This window comes from Adiantum capillus-veneris, chromosome 1 (genome assembly GCF_014529385.1).
Source record: "Adiantum capillus-veneris isolate H3 chromosome 1, ASM1452938v2, whole genome shotgun sequence".
NCBI lineage: Eukaryota > Viridiplantae > Streptophyta > Polypodiopsida > Polypodiales > Pteridaceae > Adiantum > Adiantum capillus-veneris.
The window spans coordinates 112,879,607-112,891,943 of NC_140931.1; the positions used below are offsets into that span (position 1 = coordinate 112,879,607).

The 12,337-nt window shown below is 44.0% G+C and overlaps 1 protein-coding gene across 5 annotated transcripts in view; it reads right to left on the minus strand.

The window, feature by feature from the left end:
- Positions 1–12,337, minus strand: part of LOC147465372 (phospholipid--sterol O-acyltransferase-like) — a 250,281-nt gene that overhangs the window by 13,803 nt on the left and 224,141 nt on the right. For all 5 annotated transcript variants that reach the window (XR_015189141.1, XR_015189143.1, XR_015189144.1 and 2 more), the window contains exons 12-13: positions 3,678–3,846; positions 3,494–3,598 (exon numbers count right to left, since the gene is read on the minus strand). Coding sequence is in view for 1 of the 5 variants with exons in the window: in XM_086519722.1 (XP_086375848.1) it covers positions 3,494–3,598; positions 3,678–3,846 (274 nt within the window). In the remaining 4 variants the exon portion in view is untranslated. The remainder of the gene's footprint in view (positions 1–3,493; positions 3,599–3,677; positions 3,847–12,337) is intronic.

Consider the following 12,337-nt stretch of genomic DNA (forward strand, 5'->3'; position numbering starts at 1 on the left):
TGTGCTGCATTCTTCGTAGAGGACGAATCGTTCTATGCTCTGATACCACTGTAACATGCTTGGACACTCCACAGAAAGCAATAGCAACACACGAACAGAAACTTCATAATCATTGAACTTTAATAGAGAGAGAGATAGAGAGAGGGGAGAGAGAGCCCAGCGTAAGTCCGTGTCCAAAGGTATTGGCCCCAAAGTCTGACGCCCCTTTCGGTATTTATTTTTCATTAATCATTGCAAAGTACAACACTCGAGGGACCTCTGCTCTCAGACTCTACGTCCAAATGCCCTACAGAGTGAGGCCCTAGGGGCTCTTATAAAGTTTACAAGGGATGCCTAAAGCAGAGCCCCAAAAGCAGTTAACTCAAAAGCATCTTGTCCAAAAACTGCCCAAAAAGCAGTCAGCACGATTAGCAGAAATCCGTACAATCTGCCACATCAGCAGCTCTCAGCTCAAAATGTGGAAACCCGTATTGTCTTCCACGTCAGCACGTCAACGCGAATTCCAAAAAATCCGTACAAATGTCCACGTCAGCATGTCCGTACAGCACACTGTCACGTCATTACTTACTGTCCGCGGGTGGTCATGCCACGTCATCAGGTTGTGTCCGAGCAGTACCGCCACGTCATGAGTTTGTGACACCAAGGCTAGGGGCAGTGCTCTCTTTGGGTGGAACTCCGCCACTCCCCATCTCGTGTGTCGTGCATCTCTTTCAGTTCAGTTGTTATTTGAAGTGCTTAAAGTTGTTCAATCTATTCTTTTTCGTTGGCATGTGGTGCCCTTCCCCGTGACAATCTGCAAGTTGGCTAGGATTAGGCTCACGGAGTCCTAACCACCGGGTCTTCACTGGCTTGATACGTCCGCAATTTGTGACAGTACCCAAGCATGTAAATTCCATGCATTGAAGTTACAAAGTGTCAAGAGATCAAGACCTTCAATTATCTCCAAGTTTTGGTTGTACATCCACCACAATGACCCATCCAAGTTCGCGAAACACTTGGGTGTAGAAGTTTGAAGGCTTAATATCTCGAATGGTCAGTTGACATTCAAGCTGGCATGCAAGATTTCCATACACGACTTGCTCAAGTACTCATGACACTGAAAAAATTGTACGAATGTTTTGCCAATGTGCTCTCTAGCTGACTAGTTAAGAAATGGGTTGTGCACTTGTCGTTAGAGCATGCAAGGAGCAACGTAGTGACTTCTCCTTTTAGCTGCAAAACTTCAACCATTCAGAGGCTTCTTGGGTTTGGTGGGATCTCAATTATGACAGGGTTTTGTCTTTGATGGTCATAAGTTTTGCTTACCTTTGAGTTTATGCAAACACCTAGAATGTTGTTTTTTTCTAGGTGCAAACCTCCAAATACCTAGAAATGGATACCATATGGTTATCTGGGTATTTAGGCCCTAGTTTAATCTTAAATAAAGCTTTTTATCTATCAGTTTTTATATCAATAAAATCATAACCTCTACATAGCCAATTGATAATGCATATCACTTCAGTTCACCAAGAATGTACTTCATAGCGAGCCGACACATATCAGCAATCACCAGAAGCTGAACTTGATATGTCGCTGGCCAGCAGTGACATAATCAAAGGCAATATCAAGAACCTCATCTGGGTCTATGTGCAATACATTTGCCGAATCCCGCAAAGCCGACCCGAGCTCCCAATGGGTCTTTCCCTAAAGTGTACAAAGAAATCTTTATTCATATTATCAGCTTTGGATATCCCTGTAGATTCTGGAGCGTGATAGGTGAACTCCGATTTGTCCTTTTGTACACGAGTTCCAGAGTAGCTCGCAAGGCATCCAATATAGGTACACAGTACCCACAATATAGCAATGTATCAGCAGCATGCTACTGATCCGACAATTCCAGCCCCACGCCTGCCGACACAACCATCTGCAAGCAAAGGAACTAAGAAATCCGACACCACAAGCAAAGTTTGTCTCAGTACAAAACAAGAACAAGGAGCAAAAGGCAACCCTGCCAAATAAATCTGGAAAGCTCAAAATGTTGCCTGACAAAATCCCCAACAGTCACAGGACTACCAACAGATATATATGAAACAGAGACACCTGCAGTCCATGACAAATTGGAATCAGAGCTAGTCCCCTGGGGCAGTCCATCCAGCCCATTACCAAGAAGTACAAAAGAACGAAGCCAAAGTGGCCTAACTTAATCGTGTATATCAAATTGGTTATACCCCGAAAATCACTCCAAAAAGCTATAAGCTTCTTTGCCTGCCAATCAAGGTGGCATATGAGATTAATAGGATAAACCATTGTGAAGGGGTATAATGCCATGTAATGTTCCCCTAAGCAAGCATGAAAAGCATAGTAGTGTGGGAGCAGTGGGCCTTGCTGCCTAGAGGAGCTGGATGAAGAGTCCCATTGAGGATATGGGCATTGCTGCCTGGAGGAGCTGGCTTAAGTGTCCCATTGATTCTGTAGAGTATGCAGAAACTCAATCCGGCTACCTGTGAGGGTATGGGCAGTGGTGGTACTGTGCAAGGTTCAGCACTCAGCACATGCAAAGTATCCATGAAGTGAGACTGCAGATGGTAATACAGAAGTAAACATGGTGTGCATCTGGATTCTGCCCCCTCAAAAGATGTTATCCAGGAAACTCTCAGAGCCCGCAGACCAGCCCCTAAGTGTCAAAGCCATAATGTAGACCCCATCTAACACATGAGTGCACAGACAGCTCTCAATACAATATGGGCGTGGGGGTATATCAATATGGGCATGGAGGTACTCCAGTACACCAACAGTGAAATAAATAGGTCGGATCAAACCCTGTTTCTCTAGCCAAGTGCCAACCAGAAAACCCAGGTGTAGAAGCATTCACATGGAATAAGAGATGTGTTGACTGACTTAAAGTCCTAAATGCCAGACCCAAAATGGCGATAGAATGAATGGGAGTGCTTCTGAGCAAGGCAATGGAAGAACCATTTATGTTACTGTGGTTCAAGGAGAAGAAGAACATGCCTGCCAATGTGAAAAACCTCATTTAAAAAAGAGACCATGACTCCTACAGACTGTGGAGAGGGCCAGCACGACTCCCCCAGGCCCCAAAGCATCTCAGCCAGTGGAAGAGCCTCCCATATCCATAGGCACCAGCTTTTAACCCCTCGTTTGTATGGAAGATAGGGCAAATGCAAGATCCCCACTAAACCGTCTACCCAAATAGGCTGTCTTGTAAAAATAGGGAGACGCAAGTGCCTACTGTTATCAAATGAAGTCCACTACAGTGATGCAAGCGCACTGAATTCCATCAGGTCCACATAAGGAGCCTCCCTTATCAAAATTATAATCATCAAACAAGTGACACATACAGATTATCACGTACTCTATGATTTCAAATCAGGCAGCAGGACTTCATGGTAAAACAGCACATCCAAACAGTCGAAATAAATTGATCTATTTCCTTCCCATAAACTATCAAATCCTGCAACAAATAGAGGCATAAAAGAGAACAAATTAGTGCTACCTTTTGGCATAAACTTCCGTTGTGCTGCAGGATGTCCACTATAAATTAACTCCAACCAAAGTTCTCTCATGAGGTGAGGTGAACGAACCATATTTCTATGATTTACTGTTCAAAACAATGATGTCAACAGCAAGCACACCTTGCACAAATATGTTAAACATAAAGGTAAGCTCACAGATAGAACCTTTGTCGAACTCCCAAACTGCTGTTTTTCTGCCAGGATAGCTTGTTTCATCCTCATAGAAAGTAATGTAGTTTACACGGGTATCACGGGACATATTTGGCACGATATCAGTACCCAGTAGGTGCTCATAGTTGATAACTTCTTGTACATCAGAACCATCATGAGAAGTCTGCAGAAAGTAACGGACTTGTGAGAGCTTCAAAAGAGTATGCAATGAACTTGATAAAGATGCAGACGGACACCAAAACAAAGAAAAACAAATTTCTTGGATGAAATTGGATGTGGCCAGATAAAATAGCAAAGAAGACACAGACAGTTGAAGAAAACGCAGGGTGAAGTTAATGCTTATATTCCCACCAACACTAATACACCCTCCAAGACAAATATGCAATGAGGAGGCCACTGAAAATATACCAGTCCATCTATTGAGAAAAGAGGCAATAAACTATATGCAGTTCTTAGTCTACATGAAGAGCAAATTTGACAAAACCTTCGAATTTCAAGCAGCTTGCCATAACTTAACAAAAAAAGAAGTTGCCTTGAAGGGGGGAAAATAGGTAAAAGCAGCCATTTTGCAACTAAGGGATATATATTCCGTAGATATGTAGCTTGATGAGCTACCCAATTCAAGTGCTTCATCTACAAAGCATCCCCAATATTCTTCAAGACCCAAGCTAAACCTGGATAGAAATAGGTCTTACATCTGGGTCCTAGCTACCTATAAATTAAAGGCATATGTACCAGTTGTAACTTAGATTATGGTCAGTGGTCTCACCCGACCCTTGTAAAAATACGAGGGGTATTACTCTGGCATTTGAAACGGAATTAGTCTCTCAGCGTAAACTAAAGAAAAAGTGGAAAGTCTGTCCATTTTATTGTGCTTCTTTTTGAGTTGTATTATTGATCCCCGTTGGCACGTGGTGCCAATCGCTTACAGTGGTATCAGATCTCACATATCTCTCTTGTCCTCACAAGCATAGCAACTATAATACGCGTATTATATTCAACGTACACGACGTCACGTTTTTCTTTCAAATGTGTACGTTTCTTTCAACGTTGGAAAGCTTATACAAAAGCGTTATAGACAGCCAGTACAGGTAAAAAAGCCAACTATACTAGCTTTAGTGAATAGTTTGGTTAGTGAATGTTAAAGGTTGAATATATTTATGAATTTATGTGTTATGTCATACAATTTGTTTTACATATATCATACCTAACTTATCACTAGAGGCTAGGACTATGCAAGAAAATTCTATAATAAAAAACCACGCTTTTTAGTTGGGGTGCTTGAAAAAGACGTCTAGTACACGACTATGCTTAGGACATATTATACGTCCCGTCTGATACCAGGTTGCTATGCTCACAAGAGGAACGATCACCTATGGAGGCAAACCCTCACCGCACAAGACTCCCAAAATGACTTCTATGGATTAGGACTACCTAGTGGATTTGGTGCAAGAATCAAAATCGGCTATTACTTTTGAACAATATGATAGCATGTGGAAGGCGAGGATTTTCAAAGGCTTTGATATTTTAGCAGGTACCTTGCCACAACAAGTGAATTCATCTCAACCATAGATATCAACTGAGACTATTGTTCCACATGTTCCATCTCATCCACCAATTTCCAATGGGCAATTGCCCTGCTCAGATGCCTTATAAGCTACACAGTTTTGGACCCAAAAAAATTTCTCCTCCACTAGATTCCTTCTCCACAAACTTCATTGTTGGAAGGTGTGATCTGCACTATGGCAAATGATTCCATATTTCCATTATCGTTGTCACGTGCACATCTAAACCTATGTGCATGTGGACAAGCCAACTGCTATTTCTAGGGTTTAGGACAACCTAGGAGGTGTTTTGGCACCCTTGTAAGCCTGTACACATCATGGTTACCCGGAACGAGGAACGGGGAACGGCAACATACATGAATGCCATTCTCTGTTTCAGATACTCACGTCTGAAACACGGAACGGGGATCCGGAACGGAAAATTGAGATGGGAACAGGGAACAGAGACCTGAAAATGGCCATTCCCTGTAACTATGGTACACACGATGTGCATGTCCAAGCACTCTAGAGTAGTTACATACCCTCTGATTGCACAAGAGCAAAGCCAATGTCTGCTAGGTGTAGGCATTGGGCAGTGTTCCCATACAGCTGCATTAGTACCCAGCCTAGGTATTTATCTACATACGAAGCACCTCTTATTAGTAGTTCATCAACTTATTAACAAGTGACATTTTAGCCAGTAATTACAAATTGCAGGTTTTTATTGGCATTGCCTGACCCCGCTTTAATTCCATATTTAAGTGATCTCTCAAGCATAAGTAAGTACCCTCAGTACCAACACCAAGTCCCCACAATACCTCAACATCTCTAGCGTTTTTGCACCAGATCAGCATGCAGCATCCCATCAGCACCAGCGTTTTCATTTTTCAGCCATAACCTCGCCATACCATCGGAGATTCAGCCATCAATACCAGCATTTTCAGATTCACCCTCGGATCAGCCAGCGCTTTTCAGTTTTCAGTCCATCCTTGACGTTGCAAATCAGCCCATAGCCTTGTCGTAGTTGTAGATCCCAGCCAGAATCCCCAGCTTTTTTCATTTTCAGCCTTTAGCTTCGTAGATCCAAGCATCTACCCCAAGATATCATCAACATCTCAACATCTAAGACCATTGTATCAGCATTTGTGCAATCTAAAGCAAATACGTCTCTAGCGATAGAGAGGGGGCCCCTTGGAGGGGGTTTTGGAACCCCATATGGTGTTAGTCTTCTCTCTCTCTCTCTCAACCCCATATGGTGTTAGTCTCTCTCTCTCTCTCTCTCTCTCTCTCTCTCTCTCTCTCTCTCTCTCTCTCTCTCTCTCTCTCACAGACTTCTTTAGAGCAGACACTGGACCATAGTAACAGGGAATGGCCGTTTTCAGGTCTCCGTTCCCCGTTCCCATTCCAAGTTCCCGTTCCAAATCCCCGTTCCGTGTTTCAAACATGAGTACCCGTAACAAGGAATGGCATTTTGTTCGGCGTTCCCGTTCCGCGTTCCCGTTCCGGTTTCCCGTTCCTGGTAACTATACACTGGACACCCCGAAGAGCTACCACCACAACAGAGTTTGTCGCCTTACACCAGAGACACACTGATCGATCGAGCGACCGAGATGGGGATATCCAGACGCCCACCACGACTGCGGAGGACTACACAGCATCGACGGAGGCTGCATCAGAGGATCCGGATCACTTTGGCCTGACATGCACGACGCCGCGTCAAACTACTTACCATGGAGGAGATTGATGAGATCCGCCAACGAACCGATGCTTTCGCTACTGGATCTCTTGTGATCTCTTGTGATTTAGCTATCCCACCTAGCTGCTTAGTTCACAGCTAGCAGTTTAGGATCCATAGCATAGTATTTTCATTTTGTCATTTTGTTACTTTTGTTACTCTGCTTTGTATCAAATCCACCACATTTTAACTTTTTTGGTCTCATAGGTCACTTTGGCCTTTTGAAGACGTTAATATAACATTTCATTTCATTTTCATCTCTCTCTCTCTCTCTCTCTCTCTCTCTCTCTCTCTCTCTCTCTCTCTCTCTCTCTCTCTCTCCGAACCTTCACTCACAGTATCATTCTCTCTTCGCTCTCTGGTCTTTGCACATCTCTCATGAAGTAAAGGAACCTTGAGTACGCATTGAGCACTCATCGTGAGCATTCACCATAAATCACTTCCGAATCCTTCTCCACAAACTTCATTGTCGGGAGGTGTGATTCACACCATGGCAAAGGAGAACACTACTTTGCAGATCTATTCACACAATAATGACTACATCTACGCCACCACCATCATCAATTCCACCCCCCAACTTTCAATTCACGACCACAATTTACCCCACGTAAACTATTTTCCATATTTTCTTGCTTCGGACATACTAGCCATGGAGTTACAAAACACAAAGTTTGGAAATGGGTTTCAGACATACAAGAGGTCTCGGCCCATGTCTAAAACACCACCCTAGAGGTTCGTAAAAACCTTCAAGATAAATGTTAACATATGCACATTGCACAACATCTCGAAGTAAGACATGAATTAGGTCTATTATGTGCTACAAAACTCATTGCTTGATTGTAACTTGAAAGTTCCTAGAGAAGAGCTGGAAACCACATAAGAAAAAAATTTAATCTTCAAAGAAACGCGAACTTCAAAAAGGCAACGTTTTAGAAACGTTTCTCCAAGATCTTCTTTGGAAGAAACGGGTTTCGTGGTAGCTATGCACTTCCATGATGTCTAGTCATAAACCGTTTAAGGATGGTGGCTCTATAGTAAGATTCAACAATTTCTCACGTTTGTAAGGATCAACCCAAAGCTTTACAATTTCTCCACCAATTTGATGTTGTTTTCAACAACCTTCATCATATCGACAATTCCAAGCTATCAAAATTGCTGGATTTCTCAAAGGCAATGATGTGTAATGGTGAAGTTCTCTTAGTGCCAAACCTGATGCACCCAAGACTTGGTAATACATCAAGTTAACTTTTGCAATGAACTAACTCACCTTATTTTTAGGCTTGAAACTTTCTTTTGCTTCAAAAAAATTGAACTATGTACACAAAACAGACCTTGAATGACTATAATGATTAATCAGAAGCTTTGAAATGCTTACCAAGGAAAAAGCCACTTGTGGTTTACCTTCTCCTCTTCACGAGTATTGTGAGAAGATTCAAGTCTGCTTTTTGCAAGAGTGGTTACCACATGATGGAAGCAAAACAAAAAGAAATCTATAGCCAGGTTCACCTCTCAACCTCCATTCTGAGGTCATTCACAAACACACCATCTGAACCTATCCAAAACAGCCAAACCTTTCACAACTTCGATTTTAACCCTGTGCGACAAGTTAAAAGAAAAGAATAACCAATGTTAATTGCTTCCAAGCCATGCATACTTTTCATGCTTATCTCCTCCTAAAAGGACCCACTTTGTGTCATATGATAGGTGACATTAAGCATCCTGAAGGTTTGTTCCGTAAGTTCGGTGGGAGAGATCGAGAAATGGGTATTCTTGAGGCACCACATGATGGGTGACAGAAGCATCAGATAGGGAATATTCCATTGGTCTAGGAGGGAATCCGAACTGGATAAAGGATTCCGCGTAAGGACGTAGGCACAAGAATAAAGATGGATTTTTGAGAAGCTTTTTCTAAAAAGCGGGATATTTTTAAGAGCTTTCCGGGAAAGCACATGCTTTCCCACAAGGAAATCTATGTCTGTATTGTATCTGTGCAAGAGGTTTGCATCCACGGAAGCCTCGAAAGTCCTATGTAGCATCAGTTTTCAGCTCACATAGTTTTTGTCCGAGTTTTTAACGGTTTCACATTTTTTTATTAAGTGACCGGTCACCCAATTAATAAGTGGGCAGCCACTTAATAAGAAAACAACAAGGCTTATATAAAAATAGCCAGCAATGCCTCTTACGGCTGAAAACAGCGCAAGCTTTCTTTCTCCTCTCTCTACATCAGCCACCAATCTTCTCTCTCTTCCCCTTGCTACTTCAACGCCCCTATTCCTTGCTATTGCTGCGGCAGAGTGGAGCGCTAGGTTGCCTAGCGCTCCACTCTCAACCTAGACTTGCCAGCACTAGCACAAGGAGACTCTGCCGCCGGGAAACTACAAGTGCTCACGGGAAGTCGATGTGTGGAGGTCGCTTTTCCGTACATGGAGCGACATGCTTGTGAATACGCTCTACGAGCTGTTGCTCTCGTATTTGCGCTTTTTGACGATACTCCATCACGAAGGAGAGAAAAGGCTTTGGCCCATGCTTGGGGATTGCGAGAATGGGAACCCGAAACAGTCTATGGAGATTTTAGTCCGCGTAAAGATAGGAAAAGAATTGAAGCTCGCCACCTCGATTTTCCTAACGGGAAGGAAACGACGATCGAGTCTGAGATTTACAACAGAGAGGTTTCTCCAATTGTCGTGCTTGTAAAAAAGGATTCCTCCTAAATACAAATACTTTTTAAGGGAAGGGAAGGGGGGGGGGGGGGGGGGGGGGGGGGGGGGGCTTCTATTTATTTCAAGTTTATTGATTATTCGTGTGCGCTCCCGTTTGTAACAGTGCGTATCAGAGCTCGATCACCTCTCTTTTTTTGCTAAGGATGACAATTCTAGGAAGGAATGCGAAGAGCCATGACGAGCCAAGGGAGAACCGCTGAAGACGACCTCCAGCAAGTACAAGTTCAACTCGTGGAACTGCAAGAGCTTCTCACACTGCTAGCAGTGTAGAAGGTTTCATACAAAATCAAGAAGCCGCAAGGAATAGATGCCGATGGTGTCAAAGGTGGGAGCGCAAGATGCAATGAACACAAGAACTGATTCGTGATCCGTTGGGTACCTCAACTCCGATCTAGAATACCTGCAATGCCAAACACATGAACAAGGCCCACCTATAGAGAAGAGAGATCGTTGAGGTAGAGAGAGACAGAACATCTGAGAGAGAGAGAGAGAGATCTGGAAAAGGCTCTCCATGCTGATAACAATATGCTCATACAAGTGACCAAGGGTGGTCCGACATAGAATTGACATGCCCAATGGATAGGTCCAAGGCAAACACAATTGCAACTTCTACTGACACTGTCAACTGCTCCTGCACACTAGACCACTCACAGGGCCTCGACACGTGCATCACCTCCAACATGCTTTGAGAGCATAGATCTGTTGAATCTCCTCCTGGCTAAATCTAGATGTGGATCTAGATCTTGGTCGAGGAAACCTACCACTGCATTGTCGCAAGGGCCACTGATAGGTTGCCCTGAGATGGTATTGCACCGTAGCACTGCTACTACTGCCCACCAAAAACGCTAGGGCTGAGTGTTGCCTCTGGCTAGGAGAGAGAAATCGTTGGTGTCACGTGACACATCCCAACCCTATGTGTCCATGGACAAGCTACACCACAGCAGGGTTCAGTCAGTCCGATCAAGTTAGATTAGCAGTGATCTGGCACTTTTGTGAGTCTATTCGTAGATCGTGCATGCCCAGTCACTTAGCATAGATGCATATCCTCCGGTTGTACACAACATGATCATCGGAATTCCCATCAGAATCCACTAGCATCAGTTAGGGGAATTTTCCAGTGCATTTAGCCTATTTTCCTATTTATTGGGATTTTCACTTATTATTATTAAGTGACTTTCCAACAAAAGTAGGTAGGGCAATTTTGCTAAGTTAATATATAAGCAAACCAAAGTTCACACTTTCTGGTAGAAGAGGCAGCAGGAGCACCTTGCTCGACAGGCAACTTCTCAACAAGACCAACCCCCGCGACTACTCTGGCATTTTCTCCACAGAAGACCTAGCGTTTTTGCATCAGATCAGCCTTGGCGATTTGTGCACAGCAGATCAGCCCCGGCGTCATCACGACACAGCAGATCAGCCTAGAGTTTTTGCATTTGCAAAACCCCGGTGACAGAAGGACCAATTTCAGCCCCTGGCGTTTTTGGATTTCAGCAGCAAATTAAGACCGGCATTATTCACCTTAAGTGTAGCAGATTCAGCCCGTTAAGACCATCAGTTTTCAGCCCTAAGAAACCTCATTTTTCATCCAAGAAAACGCAGCCAAAATAGTCATTTTCAGCCACCGAAACAGTCCCGAAATTCAGCGATTAGAAGATCTCAGATTTCAGCCATCGTCGTCGTCGTCGTCGTCGTCGTCACCATCGTCATCATCGGCATAGACCAAGTTGCATAGTCCATTGCATACGCACTGTACACCTTTGTGCAATCAAAGAATAGACCACTCTCGCCGACGAGAGTGGGGCCTTCGGAGGAGGGTTTTACAACCTCTCGGGTGTCGTATCTCTGCTCTCTCCTTCTCTCAGTCTCATTCATTTGCACGCACAACATCCACTCACTTTGTTCGTGATCATAGCACTCTCGATAAGACGGAAAGCTCTCTCTTTCCCTAAGAACTAAAAGGAACCTTGAGCAATAAAGATCACTAATCTTGAGAAAAATACAACATTCATTCCGCTGCACCTAACAGTTGGACCGCATGGGTAAAAACGCTAGGTTTTCATGCACCCTGTGCCCACTACACCTCCTAGGGCTGCCCCCTAGGGGCACCCTATGCTGCCCCAAAGCCTACACACACTGCTCTCCCCAACTCACCTATATACCCCACAAAGGTCGGGTCGGCCATCACGACCAAGTAATAATTAGGAAAAATTAGGGTGAAGAGGCAAAAGATGACCACGGAAAAAATACCAGCAAGGATGGGGAAAATATTCCCACCGTGCAGGAGCCTAATGGCCATGGAATAGAGCCAAAACCCAAGGCTAAACATGGCTAGAGTCTAGACACAACCCGACACGAGAAACCTACCTCACACTGGCCGGGTACAGCCACAAATCAACCCTCACTTCCTAACACCTGTCCCTCAGAGAAACTGGGACCGACTGGACGAATCCGGAGAGATGCCTAAACTCTAACACCCCCTCTTAGCTCGTGGAAGGAAAGTCGGACCAGAGAGCTGGAATGAGCAATGTGCAACTGTAAAGAGAGGGTTTCGTGGACGAGGATATCTGCTACAGAACTCTAGGGTCGAATCAATACATGGCCGTTGTATCCATCCAACGACTACCCCCGAAAGACGTCCGGGAAGTACAATGTTGT